General features: G+C 37.6%; 2 protein-coding genes across 4 annotated transcripts in view; one reads left to right on the top strand and one right to left on the bottom strand.

Moving 5' to 3' along the window:
* LOC140561985 (SLAM family member 8-like) overlaps window positions 1–11,255 on the top strand; it is a 95,994-nt gene extending 84,739 nt beyond the window's left edge. Inside the window, exons 1-7 of one of the 3 annotated variants that reach the window (XM_072687327.1) lie at window positions 1,576–1,687; window positions 2,717–3,031; window positions 5,810–6,073; window positions 7,855–7,965; window positions 9,169–9,236; window positions 9,740–9,811; window positions 10,388–11,255. In XM_072687327.1, the coding sequence (XP_072543428.1) occupies window positions 1,624–1,687; window positions 2,717–3,031; window positions 5,810–6,073; window positions 7,855–7,965; window positions 9,169–9,236; window positions 9,740–9,811; window positions 10,388–10,474 (981 nt within the window). In that variant the 5' untranslated portion in view covers window positions 1,576–1,623 and the 3' untranslated portion in view covers window positions 10,475–11,255. Of the gene's footprint in view, window positions 1–1,575; window positions 1,688–2,716; window positions 3,032–5,809; window positions 6,074–7,854; window positions 7,966–9,168; window positions 9,237–9,739; window positions 9,812–10,387 lie in introns of those variants that run through there. The other 2 variants (XM_072687325.1, XM_072687326.1) reach the window with 2 other exon arrangements.
* A 410-nt stretch (window positions 11,256–11,665) lies between these two features.
* Window positions 11,666–20,333, bottom strand: LOC140561981 (SLAM family member 5). The gene is made up of 4 exons (XM_072687312.1): window positions 19,541–20,333; window positions 18,840–19,145; window positions 16,572–16,850; window positions 11,666–14,148 (listed from the first exon to the last, which is right to left on the bottom strand). Exons 1-4 carry the CDS (start codon window positions 19,593–19,595, stop codon window positions 14,030–14,032), a joined length of 759 nt encoding a protein of 252 aa, XP_072543413.1. The 5' UTR covers window positions 19,596–20,333; the 3' UTR covers window positions 11,666–14,029.
* Between the last annotated feature and the right edge of the window lie 473 nt (window positions 20,334–20,806).

Raw genomic sequence — 20,806 nt, 5'->3', positions numbered from 1 at the left:
TTGGGGCCTCTTTACATCTTTTATCCAAATCATTGGGATTTTAAAGGGGTACTTTCTAAACTGCCCTGATGGTTCTTCTTTTATTTAAATTTAGTGAAAGTTGGGGAAATGACAAAGAATGAGAATTTGTACTGCACTGTTTCCACTGCATTATTTATATATATAGTAGAAGTCCATGCTTCTCAGGCCAATTATACTGGCAGTACGCTCCTAAAAATAAGGTGGTACAAAGTGTTCTTTGAGAAAAACCATAGAATAATCACTTTTAGTTCCCTAAAGACTGATAAACCATGTTGGTAAAGGAGATCTGTGAGGACTTTTAAGTGGGTTAAGACACACCAAACCTCCAACCACCAAATGTTTGGATGATTACCACTCCAACTCATCCTCAACTCCCCAACTCATCCCAGAAGTATTGCATAGAGGACCATTGGTCCAGAGAACACAGTTCTTTGCTGAAATCACTGCTCCACAGCTTAATGCTGGGAGATTTCTACCCCATTACCCCATGCCTGACTTTATGATGATATGTTAATGCTTATTCTATTGGCAATACTTCTCTACTTCAGTACATGGACTAGACAGCTGTGTGTGTGTGTGAATTTGCATTTCTATGTGAGCAATTGGTGCATTTTTAAAAGTAGCTGAATTTTTTTCCTTTAAAGGGGTGTCCACAAACATTTGGACATACAGTGCAATGGTGTGCAGTAGTCTTGCGCTTGTTTCTCCACTCATTCATTCATTCAAGTATTTCCCTTAATTTGACAGCAACCTACATGTGTATTGTCTGAGCTGGTGCGTAAAGCCTTCAGTGAGCTTCAGCAGCCCACAACAGGAGATGGCACAGCAGAACGCCCCTGCTGTGTCCACTGCTGCTAGATGCACCAAGTTCAGACCGGTTCTGAGCTTCACTTTCCATTTGTCAGCACTGTCAAAACACAGCAGCAGGGTTGCTGACAGGTCTGCGCCAGTGGGCGTCTCTCTGAGGCCCAGGAAACTACCTTGGAAAAGAATGATGTATGCTGCACTTCCTCATCTACAGATTTGACCACTTTTTCACTTTGTCTTTGCATGCTGATGAGGTGGAGAGTTACTGGCAGTCGGACAGGAAGGCCGTCAGTGTTCTGTGCCTGGAATTCTAAATGTGGAAACACCAATTAAAGAAACACCAATTAAGGTTCAGAAGAGAGAGAGATGGCCTATATATGTAAACCAGGGAATTCACTCAATAAGTGCATTCAAGTTTTTATCCACTTTTAGGAGAGCGCACTGCTCACAGTGAAAGAACAAGTAGAGCAAAGACAAAGAGCCTGAGACGAACCACGGTGAGCGGCATAGGTACACAGCTCTCACAGCTAGCGAGAAGTAAGAAACCTCCAAACCACATGCGCTTTCAGAAAAGACCATATGAGAACTTTGTATATAATACCCCACATTTCTTGCTGACAACTTGCTGACTGCTTTTCAACCACCTACAGCACATATTTTTAGATTTAGAGACAACGGTCCTACAGTGTGAGGAAGTGTTTTTTTCCCTTCCTTAGCCCCCTTTCTGTAGTGTCGAGTCAACACCCTCAGACTGCTGCAGAAGGAAACACTCGTCAAGTCCAGTCATAACCAGCCATGAGAACTTTTCATGGATACCATGTTTTATACTCTGGAGCAGTGCTGCTTGTTCTCAGTTATGGTAAGTACATAAATGAATACAGCTCTTTATGTCAACAGTTGAATATTCATAGCGATTGAGATACATAGTGGACTTCCTTATTCTTAGCTTGGTAAGCAAAATGCAAGTAGTGGCAGAGGGAGTTCTACAGCAAGTACACGCAAAAATTCTTGTAGAAGTCTCCAAAAAGTCAACTTTACAGGAGACGCAAGAAACCTTCTTAACTTTCAATGGTTGTCAATGTATAAGTTTTTATTCCCAGTCAGTTTGGAGCATTTCTATTGATCCATTCATTATGAAGTTGTGAAACAACTGTCAGATTCACTTTGTGTCAAAAAATGAAATGTAAAAAAATGGAGATACGAGGTTGTGATGACATTGAAAACTACAAAAGTTACAAAAATGCCTCTTTCTAAATGAATATAAATTAATTTCAACGTTTAGTTGAGTTTGATGTAACGTCCAGTAGTAAAAATGTGCTTCTTATAAAGAACATTTTTTGTAATAGAGATGTGACCTTTAAATTGATAAAGAACCTTCGCATCAAGGGAAAGTTTTTTGGGTCTTTTAAAGGTTCTTCAAACTCACACGTCTCTATGACAAACATGCTTCTTCATGGAGCCAAACCTGGTTCTTCATTGGCATTGCTCAAAGGACCCTTTGTAGCATCTTTATATTGAAGAGTGTACTATGAGCTACAGTATACCAGCTCTCTATATAAGTAGTATTGTATATTATATACTGTATATCGGTAAGTATATAGAATACCATCAGTTAAACGTAGTTAACATAAAGCTATGTAAACTGAATTACTTTAATGCAGGAAAAGGGCCATGTAAATGTCTTCTCTTCTTAATGACTCTCTGAAGAAAGGAAATTCAGACCTTTCCTTATATGGAAAATTATAATTAGTGTAACACAGAATCCGCAGCTTTAGCAGTCACTGGTACCATAGTAATATGCTTATAGAAACACAAATAAGTTAAAGAAATACCCTTAGTTTCATGATTAATGTGATATCTAATGTGATAAATGATCTCTTTGCTGCAGGTTTGAGTGTTCTGGCTGAGGAGAGCACAGAGCGCAGAGCTGCTGGGAGTTCCCTCATTTTACCACTCGGATATCCTAAAGAAACAGTCTCATACGCTCAGTGGAAATATGAAGGAAGCACATTTGCATCATATAGAAATGGACAAATCCGCATTACTAATGAACTGCAGTTCAGTGGAAGATTAAAGATGGACAATGAGAATCTCAGTGTAGAAGTGACAGATCTTCAGCTCAGAGACTCTGGAAGATACTCCATTATTGCAGATAAAACTGGAGACCAGCTGCCAACAAAGACAACCAGTCTGACGGTCTATGGTGAGTCTGTTTATAAAGCTTATAAAGTCTTTTTTGCTTGAAAACAAATGAAAGGTCTCCGATTCGTGGAGGAGAATCGTGAGCGCTTGTCCAGCCACTGTCATTTCCTCTGTTTCCATTTGATGAGTGGGAATACTCCTTAATCCTCAGGTAAAGTAAGTCAGTTCTAACAGCAGGGTTTTACAAACGAAGCATACCCACTCAAACCACTCAGTCATTTGGGATGTGGTTTGCTACAGTTCTACAGCATGCTAGTTATGTGTAATAGAGAGAGTCTTGGTGTGAACCCTTTTTCTTATGAAATACCTGATTGTGACATTTAATATATTCTTCAGTGCTGCAACCCCACAATGTACTATCAAACTGGTGCGTCAGTGCAGTCTAAACTTAACCGTAGAAAATAGTTGTTGCGCCGGTTGTTGTTGCTGCATTCAAGCACACTTAACTGACACAATGCCAGCCTTAGTTTGAGGGCCTATCATATAGGAATTTGACTGACCAAACAAACACAGTCTTAAAAACTAGTCTAGTTGCACTTATATGGAACCAGCTTGGCTTCAAAGCATTTTCTTTTTAAATTCATGCAAAGAGAAAAAGCAGCAAACAAGTACAGTGTGAAATCAAGTAGGTGTGGTAGGTTTCAGAACCTGCTGATTAACAGAGATCAACAACATAGGGTGGTTCTTGACGAGACACTGTATGCCCAAATGTTTGTGGACATCCCTTCTAATGAATACATTCAGCTACTTTAAGTTGGATCCATCGATGACACAGATGTGCGAATGAACACACACAGCTTAGGATAGGACTCTCTGGAGCACAGAAAGTGGAACCTGTGTTCACTGGAATGATGGTTGGTTCTCCATTCAGTACTTTTGGGATGAATTGAGTCCAGCATTCGCTGGACAGTTGAGACAGTTACTCTTTTTAGTAGAGTAAGAGACTCTTTTTAATACCTTTGATTTTAGAAAAGCAATGAATGAACAGGGGTCCCAATATTTTTGTCCATATTGTGTTTTAAACACCTTGTTAAGGCATTATGGTGTCTGTGGGTTTCTGAGAACAATAGATGCTCACAACTGAGTGCAGAAAAAACAGATCTTCACACTCACACCAAAGCAGTTTTTCTGACATCTCTCAAAGAACCCTTGTTCTTTTTAGTGTGCCTTAGTGTGTGTGTGTGTGTGTGTGTGTGTGTGTGTTGTTCTATAAACTGAAAAGGGTTCCAGTATTGTTTTGCGCTCTTAAAAATAAGGGTGCTATGAAAGACTCTTTGCGTGATTTAATAGAAGAACCTTTTTTGTAAAAGTGATGTACGCATGAAGAATCCTCTAAAGGTCTTACCCCTCCACACTCTGAGGCTTATCACACACTAAGGTGTAGTACTCAGTAACTACAGGGGCTTCTGTATAGGCTGATAGGGCTATTCTCTGGTAATAGAAGTCTGTAATAACACTTTCGTCCCGCTGGCGGGCCATAGGCTGTTTGAGGCGTTAAAGAAGTTAATTTAAAGGTTCTTTACACCCACAGCTCTTTGACAAAAATGGTTCTTTATGGGACCAAAAAAGGTTCTTCTATGATATGGGTTAAAGAACCATTTGTAGCATTTTGTTTTTTGTGATGAGTAAAATAACTTTTTTCCAAGCGTGTAGATCTGGTTCGCCTTATCAGAAGCCAGAAGCTTATTTATTGGAATCTTGCATGATCAGTACGTAATAACACAGCCTTTGGCCAGTATCACGACCTGTAAAAGATTTTTTTCGCCAGCCTTTAATTCTTGTTGAATCATCCTTGGTGAATCATCCTTCATCCGTCCACCGATATTGTGGGTTTAGAGTAATGGAAGCGTTCAAAACGTAAGATCTGCCATTCTCATGCTCAGTCATCCTGGCCTTAGTTCCTGCCAGTGACCCACCCGATCTGTCATTTTAGAGGAGAGATCTTTCTGCATTAAGACAAATCTGTATGTATATACTGTGTATATAATGTTGGACTCATCTTGTTACTGTACTTGACACATAATCAGTGATCACCATTTAACCGTTTTTCTATAAGACTGAAAGTCTTCTGTGGTCGTAGATTACTGTGGTATTCTGTAATCTACCAGATAATCTGCTGATACTAAACATGCCAGTGCACTTTTGCTTCATGACAGCGTCTGCTCCCTGATGGTGACCTGCTTTACTGGCAGTGACGACTGTTGAGCCTAAGTTTGGAGAGCTAACAGCAACCGGTTCTAGTTGCTGATGTAACACAGGATGACCATACATACAGACATGTTCTTTTTTGAGACCAAAAATTGCATCTGGCTGGGATTTCTAAAATTTCAAAGACTGCCTAAAATATCTGGGATTTTTCACTGATGTCTTGTCAGTGTTCTTCTACATTCTACTAATGAAAGTCATATAGGCTATTAAGGCTATTGTAAGTCTTGAGAAATAAGAAAAAACCTCAACCATAAACACTGCCACGGTCCTAAAATGTAGACCTACTTGAAGTCTTAACCATGGCAGATGCCTGTGTGGCCTCAGTGACCTACTTTAGTTACCCTATGTGACATCTGCAACCAACTCTAGATGTTTTGTTAGATCTCTTGAACAACTACTACTGCAAGAGCATACAACTGGCCAAGAAACAACATCTGAGTAAAACCCAATATGATATTCTAGCCCATGTCTTGTTTCATGGTCTAAAGCACCAATCCAAAACACAAAAATCGGCTCCAGGGCTGCATTGTATGTCATCCTGTAGCTTAGAGCATATTATTATCTTTTGCAGGCTTACTTAAGATCGAGATTGAGAGCAGTCAGACTTGGAAAGAGTCTACAAACAGCTGTGAGGTTCATCTTGTGTGCCGAGCACCTGAAGATCAGATGGTATCCTACAGGTGGAGTGGCTATAAGGTGGAGAGTGGAGATCACCTGAACTTCACTCTCACACCAGCAGATGGAGATGTTATTCTGAACTGCACTGCATCCAGCAGCCTCAGGAACGGCTCCAACACAACTAGAGTGAAGTGCAGACCCAAAGAGTCTCCTACAGGTATAGGTCTCTAAAATATTGTTATTCTGTAGTCTGCGTCATGGGAACTAACTTCCATGTTGGGAACTGTGGGTCTGGAGCTGGATTTCTCCATTTCTCCATGACAGAAATACATGTAATTTTTCTACCTGTGGTCAACAAAATGTTTCAGATAATTGTTAACAGTGTACAACAGTGTTAAGGCGTCTAAATATTAATAATGCTGTATATGCCACAAGCAAACTGACTTCTGCATATTGAAATGATGCAGGATGATGATACATGTAGTAAACAGCTAAACTTTAAGAACACTGACTACTTAACCCTAAACACCCTAAACAACTTAACTAGTTTCATTTGAGATTGCTGATGTTGTGCTAGGCTCACCTGTCATTGTAAATTGTAAGTTTGTTTGTAAGTTTTTTTTTTTTCTTAAGATTTCTCAAAAATGATTTTTTCTCAAGATTTCTTAAATTGTCAACCCTATATTTGCAAATTTTATGTGGTTTTTGAGCCACATGTAAGGTAAAAGGTAAAGGTCCATATATGTGTCCTTTGCATTTGACTCATCTGTAGTAGTGAACGCACCCACACACACAGCTGTGGGCAACCACCTCCAGCACCCAGGGAACAGAGAGGGTGAAGGGCTTTGCTCAAGGGTCCAACACCTAGCCAAGCCCAGGTATGGAACCCACAACCCTGTCATCTCTAACCGAGCTCTAAGATGCTAGAACTTCCAGCTGTGTGCAATATATATATATATATATATATATATATATATATATATATATATATATATATATATATAAAACATAAGGCAAGGCCCTTTACCCTCTCTGCTCCCCGCTCTGGGTGTGTGTGTGTGTGTACTCACTGCCCCTAGTTCACTAGTGTATGTGTGTGTGTGTTCACTACCACAGATGGGTTAAATGCGGAGGACACATTTCGCTGTACACTGACAAATACGTGCACCTTTATCTTTTTTTTATATATACATTAAAGATATGTGGCATCTTTAACTGAAAGATGCCACATATAAAAACATTAAAGATACATATCTTTAATGTTTATATATATATATATATATATATATATATATATATATATATATATAACATGAACTTTTTCATTTTTTCGCAACGTTTATTGTTTAGAACAAAACAAAAAGCCCAGAAGCAAAGTCATCTTGCAGGGTCGTTATGAACATATTATGAACACATTGTTTGACAAGTACCACGGCTTGTAAAAGGTTTTTTTTTTTTGTAGCCAGCTTTAAATTCTTGTTTAGAATTATTTTTTATTTAAAAATGTTTTTTATGCCGATGCTAAACATTTAGAGAGGTGTTCTTTTTTTTATGAAATTCTGGAGTTGGTGAGCAGTTCTCTCTGAACACGTCTATTTATCTTCAGCCCTTCAGTGTGACCTCCACCGTGTCTATTTACTGCAGTTTCTTAATTACATTACAAACGGAGGACTGGATAACTACGCTGTTTAATATATTTTTAATAGCACTTACCTGCTTTGTGGGCACAGTCTTCACTGTCAGAATGCTAGACAGCTGCTTAGAGGAGCCCATGGCTGCTGATTTTTAGGGACAAGGTTTGAGGAGTCTTTATATAGCTTTGATTTTTGCGTTATCAATTCTAAAGATAATTGTGATCAAGCCATAGCCCTAACAAGCTAATTAAGGTCTGATACTGAAAAATACCTTTATATTTACAATTGGAACATGTTAAACTTTTGCATGGTGCTTCTGTTCTTACAAACTGAATAACATTTTTGTTGTTGTTGCTCTTTTAAGATCAGAACAGTCATGATAAGCTATTAATATGGATTGCAGCAGGAGGAGGTGTTGTTGTCATTCTGCTCATCGCCATAGTTGTAGTGAGTTGCTGGTGGACATCTCACAGAGGTGTGTACTGAAATATGCCACATACTCTTTTATGTACAGACAGAGTTCATAATAAAAAAAAAAACAGTATCAGATTAGTGACCCAGATTCAGCTGTATTAATTGTTTATTTACAGTGAATCTCTTGGCACACATAAAACATTAGGTAGCAACGGGTTCCTAATGATTTGGTTCCCCAATTATATTTTCTACATGAATTGTTTCTAAAAATGTAATCTGGTTTTTCACATTTTTAAAAAAGGTTTTTTTATCAAACAATAACTTTTATAAGACCAATAAGTAGTGAAACCCCATTTGGTGAATTACGTTTCTTTTCAGGCAAATGTTTCCATCAATGACCTTAATTTTACTGTGATTGACAAATGTACAGTTGCAATCAAAATGTTTAACCTGCATTTGCAAGTTAAGTTTATTAGCCACAGTTGCAAACTTTCAGCTGTTTGCAATAAACCAATCAAACAAGAACAATTTAAATATCTCTGACACAACTGATATAACAAGTGCCAAATCATATATCATATAACAAGTTCTCCAAATTCAACACACAATGCCTCTGTTATTGATGCATTTTCAGAATTGTTCAATAGCATGTTACAAATATAGCTAAATCAAGAGAGTTTAGAGAGGAGATTGCTTGCCTTGCACAAACAAAGAAAATTATACAAAAAGAGATCAAAGACACTGAATGTTGATAGAGATACAGGTGGAAGCAACACTGGGAACACTGATCCCAAGCATACCTCAAAGTCCACCAAGGCTTGGTTTGATAAGAAAATCTGGAGGATGCTGAAGTGGCCGTCACAGTTGACAGTCGACACCTGACTTGAAACCAATAGAAAATCTTTGGTGGGGTTTGCAAAAGGTGGTTGCAGCAGCAAACCCAAGAATATTAGTGAAGTGGAAGCCCTTACCCATAAGAAATGGGCAAAGATTCCTCAGGAACGTCTCGCTATGCATCACCTTTGCAGCAGGTCATAATTGCAGAAGGGTCCTAAAGATACTTGTAATAGAGGGCTTGAAAAATCCTGAGACTACAGCCATCATTAAAATTGGCTTGTTATATTGGCCTTGTTTGGTTGGTTTGTTATTAATAATTCAATTATTTGTATAAATAATAAAACAAATGTAAAAAACATTAATAAGCATTTTATATCACTTATAAAAATCACTAAACTATACGTTTTTGTTTCTTTCTAATAAAAAGATAGATTAACTGACAATGGGAATACAGTGTATGCAGATGTAAACACTGAAGGCACTGTAACAAAAGATGTAAGTATGCATTTACAATTTACAAATTTGTTTAAGCAGCATTTGTACATTTAGCAAATCTTTAGTTAAGCAGCAATCCACAAAACCTATTCTGACCTAATGATGCATAAAACTATGCTGAGTTTTAGTCATTTATATTTGTTATGGTCCTTAAAATGTAAAAGTCTCTACTACAGTCCCTTCAGATCTGCTTTGTTTTTATGTTGTGACACAGTATTGTAATTATATCATATATAGTTAATCATATTGTATTTTATAAATGTACATGTGGCTTAGATAGTTATATATCAGTCAATTAAACATGTTTATATCAAATGTTCCATATGGTTATACACAAAAACATACAGTATAGAAAAGTATTTGTACAGTAAAAATGAAAAGCAAGTACCAAACATTTTTAAAGTAAAGATTATTTAAATTAATTAATCATTGTTTTCAGTTTGTTTTCAGTAGTATTTAAATGTTATAAAGTTTTAACAACTTTTCCTTCCGTTGTATTACAGCAACGATCTCAGAGTATAAACATAGCATCAATTTACGAAACAGTCGATGAGCACAGAATAACATCAGACAAGGTGAGTACTATCATATATATATATATATATATATATAGAGAGAGAGAGAGAGAGAGAGAGAGAGAAAGAGAAAGAGAGAGAGAGAGAGAGAGATGTTAGATAATTTTAGATAAAAATTGTTAGGTCTGTTTTTAGGAATTTGACATCAAACTTTGTGAGGTGTTAGCGCCCCCTGCTTGGCTGGCATGCTCACACAAGCATTTTAGGGTCATTTCTGTGTACCTCTGTAGGCGAAGAGAATTGCAGAAATGCTGCTGGAGACCTAGATTGTCTCTTTTAGTTGGTATTGTCTATAGAAATACTAGTAAATACTAGTTATTTTATTATGTATGAATTGACTTCCATGTATTGATAAGGTGTGCTGCTAGATACTGTTATAGGTCAGCATAGTTCATTGTGTTTTGCATTTAGGAGACAGCAACAACATCTACATAAATGTATATTACAAATCATTGAAAAGATGAATGAATGAGTGTCTGATGCATTACTTATTTAGTTGGAAATAATGAAATGTGACCAATACTTTGTTCTTTGACCTTTTGGGGTTTTTTCCCCCGCTACTATCTCCCTCCACAGCCTCAGACGCTTTATGACAAGGTGACATTCGCACGTCCCAACCTATCCGGCCCCTCCATGTCCTCACCATACCAGGAAGTGCTGTGAAGATTTGAACAAAGCTCACTTCTTATTAATGAATGAATGAATACTTATTATAAACACGTTATATGTATGTTGTCTGGACCTTAACATTTTTACATTACCATTGTTTTTGTCACTTTATAGCTTTAGTGAAATTGATTTGATCGATGTATTGTAGCAAATGTTCAGTGTGAAGTATTATTCATCATTAGAACTGCATGCTAAGGCCTTCATGTTCTGTTTAAGAAAAGGTAAAGCAACACTTTAACTTATCTCCGCTACATTACAGTGGCATAACCATGTCATAAACTTTATGGCATGGCAGATTATGCCTACCATTGTTTTCCATTACCAGTAGTTATCATGATAAATACAGTAATGCTGAATGTCAGGATTTTACAGTAGCATGTAACAAACCGTCAGTGAAATCATACATTAAAGTATCCAGTAAGTTTACATTAGTAAGTCTCCATTTCTGACTAAAACCACTATACTGTCAAGCATTTATGACAGAATGCAGCATATAGATATTTACTGTCTGTATTTTGATATACACACTATATATAATGTGTGTGTGTCTGTGTATGTACATATTTCTCAATGTCACACAAAAACATGTATCTCTAAAATGCCAACAGGAGAATTAAAGCACCTTCTCAGCTTTCAATGGAGGTGAGTGAACTGTAGAGCTGTAAAAATGATTCACAAAAGTATTATTATTATTAGTTTTGCTTAAGTGAGTCTATTGAGCATAATATTTGTGTATGTTTAAACAAAAAGGAATAAAAAAATAAATATCTCTAAATTAGATTGTCATGGTTTTTTGTCATATGAATTTTTTTATCATATTTTTATGATTTTTCTTTATTTTAACATATTTTAATATATCAAATGCAACATGGCAGAGGGTTCCTGAGTGGTGCAGCTGTCTAAGCACTGTCCTGGTTATCGGGACATTATTTAGCATGATGCTAGTCAGTGGGGGTCTGTTAGCTGATGTAGCAGAACTGGCAGTTAGTGTTTTTCTCCAAGCATGTTCAGCTGTCCAATGACATTTTGTTAGCAACAGTAGGGAAATTAGCAGGTGGCTGGCTTTATTCGACTTGAAGGATGCACATGCTAGCCTTTACCCTCCCAGCACTGGTAGTATTGTGTGATAAGGGGAGTCCTAATATAGTATGATGCAATCATTCAAAAAGCAATAGAAGAGACACATTAGGAAAAAACGTAAGCTGTTTTATTTCATACAAATATTTGAAATATACAAAAATAAAGTGTAATTTTCAATGTGAGTGAGCTAGATTTGTTAGCGTTTGGCATTACAAACACAAGTTCATGCAGCTGTCCATCCTGGTAACACATCTCAGATGACAAGTAATACGAAATACACATATAACAAAATATAAAATATACATATAAAAATAACAACAAAAAAAGATACACACTAGTTAACCCGAACTAAAACAACAGCTAAAACCAGACCAGAAACCAAAACCAGATACCTCATCTAACTCACTGGCAACAACACACAGACAAACCCCAAAACCCAACCAGAAAGGCTGCAAACCCTGCTAAGACCCTGTTTAGTGACACTATTTACAAACATGCACTATAGAATAGCACACCGCTGAGTAGTCCCTCAAAGCAGTAAGTGGACCACCTGTACTGATGGCACTAACTGAGTATTAAATAAGCCCTTTTACATGTGGCTGTTTAAACAATCATTAATTATCAGATGATTTAAATATAGGAACTCATCAAGTCTGAATACATGTGTATCTGTTTAGAAGCACATCTGGACTGATTCCGAATGTGCGGTTCAACCAAGCCGTTATAGAACTGAAGGAGGGGCAGTAAACCAAGGGCATATAATACTGTATACAATGTTAAAAGTATAAGATCTTTGAAGAACTTTTGAAGGTCCTCAATTTGAAACTGTGGAGGAACCTCTTACAGGGCTTTGAGGAGGCTTCTGGAAGAGGTCTTTAAAAGGAAAAAGGTCTACTGAAGGTTCCTGAAAGCACCTTAAGAGGTTCCTCTACAGTTCTTCAAACTGAAGAGACTCCAAGAGTTCCTCAAGGATCTTTAACTTTTAACTTTAACTTAATAGTGTAGAGCGAACAAACACTAAAACTGTACTGAAAGTAAACAGGCAGACACACTTAGGAACATCAAATAAGTTAACAAATAGCACAACAGTATTCTTTATTAGATTTGCTGTTGAATATTGAAACACTCCACTATTTGTGTAATAAAAAACTGTGATGGTAAACAGCTTGCTTACATTTTTACAGTGTTGTAATGCAAATGACAGACATTTTGCTTTAAGATTAAACCTTTCAGAGAGATCGTATATGCCTTAAATTGCAGTATGTGATGTTAAGTCTGCTTAGTTTAACCCAAAATAGTTGTTTACTGCAACAAAACATGGTTTTAAACAATATTTCCCATAAGCTTAAGCAACTTATATATTTTTTAAACAAAAATGCTCATCAATCATAAATATTTTACAGACATTAATTGCTGCTCTATTTGTTTTACATAGTAGATAATTCACTGTAAAACTGAAATCAAATAGTCTCCATTTTTACAAAGGAGATACAGATTATTTCCTTCATTTCATTCCACTCCATGGGAGATGAGATGTAACGGCTGTTTTACATTCTGTTCTTCATTACGCTAAACCCCGTTTGAAAGCAGTAGTGCAGGCATGGCACACAGGGTGTAAAGAGGTTGAAAATAACTCTATAATTATTGTACATATACAAAAAAAAGGGAAGTCATGGTAACTTAACCCCTCAAGACATATTACACACTAAGGTGCATTACTCATGCAGTGCCTACAGGGACTATTGTAGCTTGAAGCTTGTATTAATACTTTTGACCCGCCGTGGTCGAAATAAGACTCCTTGAGCAAGACTCTTCATGCAACATTGGTCCACCTCTGTAATACCCGTAATATGGTAACCTAGTACGTCACTCTGGGTAAGGGCATCAGTGAAATGCCAAGAAATGTAAATATAAGGTACGCCTCAAAATGATCAAAACGTTTAATCTGTGTTCCTCCCTCTCAGTTTGTTCACTGTTCATTTCCATCTGCAGGTTTGGACTTAAGCTTTCAAGCTTATGACCTTCTGTCGCTTGACGAGTAGGCAGTTAACTAGCTGTGCCACTCTAGAGGGGTGGCACAACAGTCTAACTGCCTGCTGGTCAATGAGGTGAGGAGATCATCCATTGTCAAAAGCCCATATGATGGGGGGCTTTAACCTGTAGATGGGAATAGCAGCAAACAGATTGAGGGGGAGGAGCCACAGACTAAAAATCTACCTAAATCCATCCAGTCACTTATTTGTTATGCATCATGGCTCTTAATTCCCAGTTATTATGTAAAATACAGGTGAAATCCCACTATACTTACTATGTGCTTAAAATATAATTAATATTAAGTTAAGAAATTGAATTAAATCATAATACAATGACAAAATATCTTGAAAGTGAGATCAAGCAATGATGTAAATGTTTGGTGGGAATCGGAGGCCGGCAAATATAAATAACTAAAGTGATTAGGGTGTATTCCCCTCAACTAATCCTTAACAATAGTGTAACAATGGTGATGCATAGCAAAGCTAGAGAGAAGTCAACCCCGTAACGACATCTTGAACATTGACATACTTGACAAACTGGCTTGAATTCCTCACCTGGAAAAGAGAGATGCAATTTTCATGGTTTCAGCATCATCATACTGTTTAATGATGATCATAATGCTTTCCACAAAAGTCACCCTTGGACAGGCTGTTACTGAGGTCATGAAACTGCCAGGGTAAGCAGTGCACTGAGAAATGTCAGCTAGTTTAGGAACAGAGCTTAGATACTGTGTTGCACATTTTTTTGTGGTGAAGCACAATTACTGCCATTAACGAACATTAGGTTAAGTTAACATTAACATTGAGGTTAAGTTTAGAATTAGAGCCAGGATAAAGATTAGAAATATGTTTGGGGTTAAGAGTAAGGTTTCGGTTTAAGGCCAAAATGAGGGTTAGGTTTAGGGTTGAGGTTAAATGTTAGAATAAGGACCAGGGTTGCTGGTTAGAATTAGGTTTAGAGTTAAAGTTAAGGTTAGCGGTTAGATTGCACTGCACAGATGGGTGCAGGCCAAATTCCATCTGTGTCCAACACTAATGGTGAATATGGTCTTTGTAGCCTACCAAACGCAGATTCAACACTTGAAATCAACTTTGTTGTTGAATTAACTCCACGACTGGCCATGAAACTGTTGATCATTGAATTAATTGATTACGTTTGAGTCTGTGAAAATAGAAAAACTATGTGAAAATGGCCTCACCGGTTAATGCAACGTTTTGTTAAAACCCTTGAATTAAAGCTGAAAGCTGAAAGTTGACACTACCATCTTATCCTGAGTCCTTGAGCAAGATTTCTAATGCAACATTGGTCCACCTCTGTAATACCCGTAAAACTGGTAACCTAGTAAGCCACTGCGATATTTTGGTTGATGCAACTAAAGGATGCCATCATTAGCCTCAACTAAAGTAGATGAACACTGAATTCATTTGAGCCAATTCAAAAACACTATTGTGAAAGTAGGAGCATCCCCAATCAAACTCTACAATAAATTGAACCCCTTAATGCAGAAAGGCTTATTATTACAAAGGCATCATCTGTCAAACATGGTGGAGGCACTGTTATGGCGTGGGCATATATGGCTGCTATTAAGAAAACTGGGTTTACTGATGGTGTGACAGCTGATAGACATAGATGGATGAACTCTGAAGTGTTTAGGGCTTTATGTTATACTCATATTCAGTCAAATGCTGCAAAATAAATAGGATGACTCTTCACTGTACAGATGGAAAATGGCCCAAAACACACATGTCTGCAGTGCAGAGCTTTAATTAAAAAAGGTTTAACAAAAATATTGCATTAATTATGTAGAAATGTATTCCCTCCATTGGCACAAGCTTAAACATAATTGAACAATTAACTGTTTTCTCATTATCTAATGACAAATAAAAGACATAAAAGGTCTTTAGTTGATTGAAAGTGTTGAATTTGCATTTGCCAGCAAATATTGCTATATTTCGGTTAATGTCAAGAGTTGCATATGCAAGTTAAAGAGGTCATCATTGGACTGGGGGAAAAATAATCAATTTGTTGGGTTTTTTCAAATGCACAGACAAGCTCAGCAACACCAAAAGGCCTGGAAGACCAACTAAAGCAGATGAACACTGATTTTCTGATTAACTGAAGGTAGCTAAAATTAGGGCTTGGCAAAAATCTTATAGGAGGTAATTTAGCATTTGGTGATGTTCAAGGAGTTTCAAAATTTAGGCCATACTGACTGTAAAGAATTTGCATCCAAGTATTAAAAAGTATCCTTTTATTTCTAATTACGTTTGTCTAATTACTTTTGTGAAAAAGAAGGGACTGTGCTAAAACCGTGAACAGAGTTATGTACCTGACTGTACATACTAATTACAAATCACAAAAAAGAGACTTGGCCTTCATGGCTATTGAGCTTAGCACAGAGTAACCAGGTAAATCCACACTCTGGTAAAGCCATTTTCGCAGCCCATCATGACGAGGTGCCCCACAATTGAACACAGCAGAGCAGAAGAGTTGTAGCTTTTCTCATATGTGCTCTGAAGGTTAGGGAGAGGGTAAGGCACCATTGCCTGAGGGGCTTTTACTTTCACTTTTTGATAGTGGATATATGACAGTGTATAAGAGTATTACATTTGATACCATGTTGGTGATACTAGTTTATCCACATATCCATTGTCTTGCTATTTTTTTTTATACCTTTTTGGGTTTTTTTCCCCCCCAAACAAGTGTTAAACTTCTTTTCTTAGACTTCGAGTGGGATAAAAAGGTCAAATGTACCACAAAGGGTATTTTATTTTTTGTCTTTCTCTGAATAGTTTCTCATTTCTCCCTACAGTAAAAAAAAATAGACCACTGAAGTCATGCATCATTCTGCAGTCATACCTATATTACAAACTCCTGCTTCCTTCAGGCCACAACAGGGGTGATTCAAACACAAGATCACAAGATCACAAGACGGTGTTGTAGCTGGTGACATTACAAAACAGGACGGCATTCTTACCTTGACATTGTACAGTGAGCTGATTTGACGTTTTGCGACCGCCGCTCGAAGCTGTGCAGGTAAAGGTTACGTTTTCCCTAGGTTCCAAGGATGTCCACAGTACTGACAGTACAGAGCTATCGGCCATATTCCTGCTCCAAAAAGGCTTATTGAATTCAGGCGCAGTTGTCCAGGAAAGATTAACATGGCCTTGTGATGAAAAGCACTGGAGTTTAATTATGCAGTCATTTTTATGAAAGGAGCTGAACATCTCTGTTATATTGGGTATGCTGAGATTTTCTGCGGGAGACAAAGAAGGATAAAGTATGTTCAGTCTTCGAGAAGAAAGAAAAGAAAACAAGATATCTAGTGAGAGAACCTACACTTTAACCAGAAGGGTTCTATATACTACTGAAAAGGGGTTCTTTGACATGCAACAATAGTGAACCCTACATACAGTGGGGAGAACAAGTATTTGATACACTGCTGATTTTTCAGGTTTTCCCACTTGCAAAGCATGTAGAAGACTGTAATTTTTATCATAGGTACTCTTCAACTGTGAGTGATGGAATCTAAAACAAAAATCCAGAAAAATACATTGTATGATTTTTAAATAATTAATTTCCATTTTATTGTGGGAAATAAGTATTTGATACACCAGAAAAAGAAACTTAATATTTGGTACAGAAACCTTTGTTTGCAATTACAGAGATGAGACGTTTCCTGTAGTTCTTGACAAGGTTTGCACACACTGCAGCAGGGATTTTGGCCCACTCCTCCATACAGATCTCCTCCAGAGCCTTCAGGTTTCGTGGCTGTCGCTGGGCTTTAAGCTCCCTCCAAAGATTTTCTATTGGATTCAGGTCTGGAGACTGGCTAGGCCACTCCAGGACCTTAAGATGTTTCCTACGGAGCCACTCTTTAGTTGCCCTGGCTGTGTGTTTTGGGTCGTTATCATGCTGGAAGACCCAGCCACGACCCATCTTCAGTGCTCTTACTGAGGGAAGGAGGTTGTTGGCCAAAATCTCACGATACATGGCCCCATCCATCCTTCCCACAATACGGTGCAGTCGTCCTGTCCCCTTTGCAGAAAAGCATCCCCAAAGAATGATGTTTCCACCGCCATGCTTCACGGTTGGGATGGTGTTCTTGGGGTTGTACTCATCATTCTTCTTCCTCCAAACATGACGAGTGGAGTTTAAACCAAAACGTTCTATTTTTGTCTCATCAGACCACATGACCTTCTCCCATTCCTCCTCTGGATCATTCAGATGGTCATTTGCAAACTTCAGACGGGCTTTGACATGCGTTGGCTTGAGGAAGGGCACCTTGCGTGCACTGCAGGATTTTAATCCTTGACGGCGTAGAGTGTTACTGATTGTTTTCTTTGAGACTGTGGTCCCAGCTCTATTCAGGTCATTGACCAGGTCCTGCCGTGTAATTCTGGGCTCATTCCTCACCTTCCTCAAGATCATTGATGCTCCACGAGGTGAGATTTTGCATGGCGCCCCAGACCGAGGGAGATTATCCGTTATTTTGCATTTCTTCCATTTTCTAATAATTGCACCAACAGTTGTTGCCTTCTCACCAAGCTGCTTGCCTATTGTCCTGTAGCCCATCCCAGCCTTGTGCAGGTCTACAATTTTATCCCTGATGTCCTTACAAAGCTCTCTGGTCTTGGGCATTGTGGAGATGCTGGAGTCTGACTGATTGAGTGTGTGGACAGGTGTCTTTTATACAGGTAACGAGTTCAAACAGGTGCAGTTAATACAGGTAATGAGTGGAGAACAGGAGGGCTTCTTAAAGAAGAAGTAACATGTCTGTGAGAGCCAAAATTCTTACTGGTTGATAGATGATCAAATACTTATTTCCCACAATAAAATGGAAATTAATTATTTAAAAATCATACAATGTATTTTTCTGGATTTTTGTTTTAGATTCCATCACTCACAGTTGAAGAGTACCTATGATAAAAATTACAGTCTTCTACATGCTTTGCAAGTGGGAAAACCTGAAAAATCAGCAGTGTATCAAATACTTGTTCTCCCCACTGTAGATCCTACAAATCTATCAAAGGCTTTCACCAGTCCAAAGAACCTTCAAACCAGGCGTAGAACCACTGGAGCCTTCTTTGAGCTATCAACCCAATATATACCCAATATATTACACCACTGCTTTACCAAAGAACACTTGAAAAGCCCTTTTTAGGAGTTCACACTTCAAGCAATTCACAAATAATGAACCTTATAAATGCTTTATGAGGTTTCTGGGTCTTTGTTGTTCTCTTACCTTGAACTATCAGCTTTATCCTCTTTTCCATCTGCTTGTCGTCTTTACTCAACAAGGACACAAAGTACGTCATGGCATCATCAGCTTTTAAATTTCTGATCTCTAAATCCCCTGTAGAGTTGTCGAGTGCAAGGCGGCCCTTATATTTAAAGAACTTTTCATTAAGGTACCCCTGATCCCAGACAATAATTATTGTTGTGTTGGTATAGATGGACCACTGAATTCTTGAAGGAACAAATGATGAATTCACCCCTGTTTTTAAGACAACAGACTTGCCGATGTATCCAGTAACCATCTCGCCCATTGCTGAAATAAACAAAGTATAAGAATGTGCTTTTGTTATTATCAGTTTACATAATAATACTAATATTAAACAGTTATTATGCATAATGTATAAACCCAACCATACAAAATGGTCTCGGTTTCTAAATATGGGGGAAGTGATAGTATTTCCTGTATTAGTTGACAATGTCTCACTAATATTTATGCTGTTTATATACAACTCTATCTTCCTGTCTTTTATACCTACTTATTTGGTACATGGCTAAAGAAAGTAAAGCAGCCAGATAATATTTAAAAAACAGCAGTATTACAGTATTAAGTCAGGAGTGAAAGCTCAGACAATGGCAATTGTCTATGCTTCTCAAAGGCAATGTACATCAGTGATGGTAGAAAAACAAATGCACAAAAACTGGACATACCTTGATGAAAACAAGCCACAGTACAGATTAATCCAATGACTGTATTCAAAATCATCCCTTTTTGGTAAGATCAACAAGAGTTTCACACTCTGATATACATTAGCTGGAGAAACGTTCTAACCACGCTGTCGACAGTCTGGCAGAGAACACATAGAGGAAGTTAGCTGGTCAAGTTCAGTCTTTTCACATTTGAATATAGAAAAGCAGTTTTATGTAGATATAACGTCATTCTGTGTTTCTGCTGATAAATGTTCACTTCTTTCCTCTGTAATTTGCACCCATATTCACAAGACTCTACTCTACAAGACAGGAAAGGGGTTCTTTATCAATGCCAGTTTCCACAGTGCTAAAAGTAAGCTCACGTGTATCCTGCCCAATCACTTTACAGACATATTGAGTTTACCCTCGTACTCTTAAAAAAAAAAAAAAGAAAAAGAAAATGAGGGAACTACAAAGGGTTCGTTGAGTGATGCCACAGAAGAACCATATTTGTAAAGGCAGTGTGAGTGTGAAGAACCTTTAAATAGGTAATGATCTTCTACATTGCCTCCTCAAACCTTTAATAAAAGGTTCTTCACACATGCATCTCTTTTACAAAAATGGTTCTTGTGTTATGGACTGTGATGGACTGGCATTCCTGCCTTTGTCCCCATGATTCCAGGTAGGCTCCAGACCCACCATAGCCACGAACAGGTAAAAGTGAATTGCTGGATGGATCTTCATGGAGCCAAAAAGTTATTTCCTGACATTGCTCAAAGAACCCTTTGCAGCACCTCTCAAATCTTCCAATGCGATGCTGAACAAAACCCCAAATTTGTTCTTGGTTTAAGAACAAAGAGTACAGCTGATGGAAAATAATGAATCTGATGAAGTAACAATGAAATCAGTTTTGCTTTTTTTAGTAGTAACATTTGTTTTGATAGTCCCACTATCTGTATTATACATAAGTACAGAGACCATACCATGTAAAACTGATTTTTTTTACTTTTCTTTTTTGTAAACTTTGTTAAATAATGCTAATAAAATATACATACAACCGCTTGCTTTCATTGTTTTTGTTATATACCAATAAACTATCAACTATCAACTATCATCAACATCAACATATAACCATGCAGTCTAAACTAAGTCCTGCCCATTTATACGGAATTTTATGAGGAGTGTTGCGATGAATTGATGCACTGCCAGTAGTTCATCTAGATATATTAAGCTTAAACTACACTCAGAAGCTACATGTGATTGATCTTGCGTTGCAATGTGAGCTCA

Source organism: Salminus brasiliensis, chromosome 9, assembly GCF_030463535.1.
Source record: "Salminus brasiliensis chromosome 9, fSalBra1.hap2, whole genome shotgun sequence".
NCBI classification, from domain to species: domain Eukaryota; kingdom Metazoa; phylum Chordata; class Actinopteri; order Characiformes; family Bryconidae; genus Salminus; species Salminus brasiliensis.
Note: the sequence above shows the minus strand (reverse complement) of the source record. Positions and strands in the feature narration are given on the sequence as shown.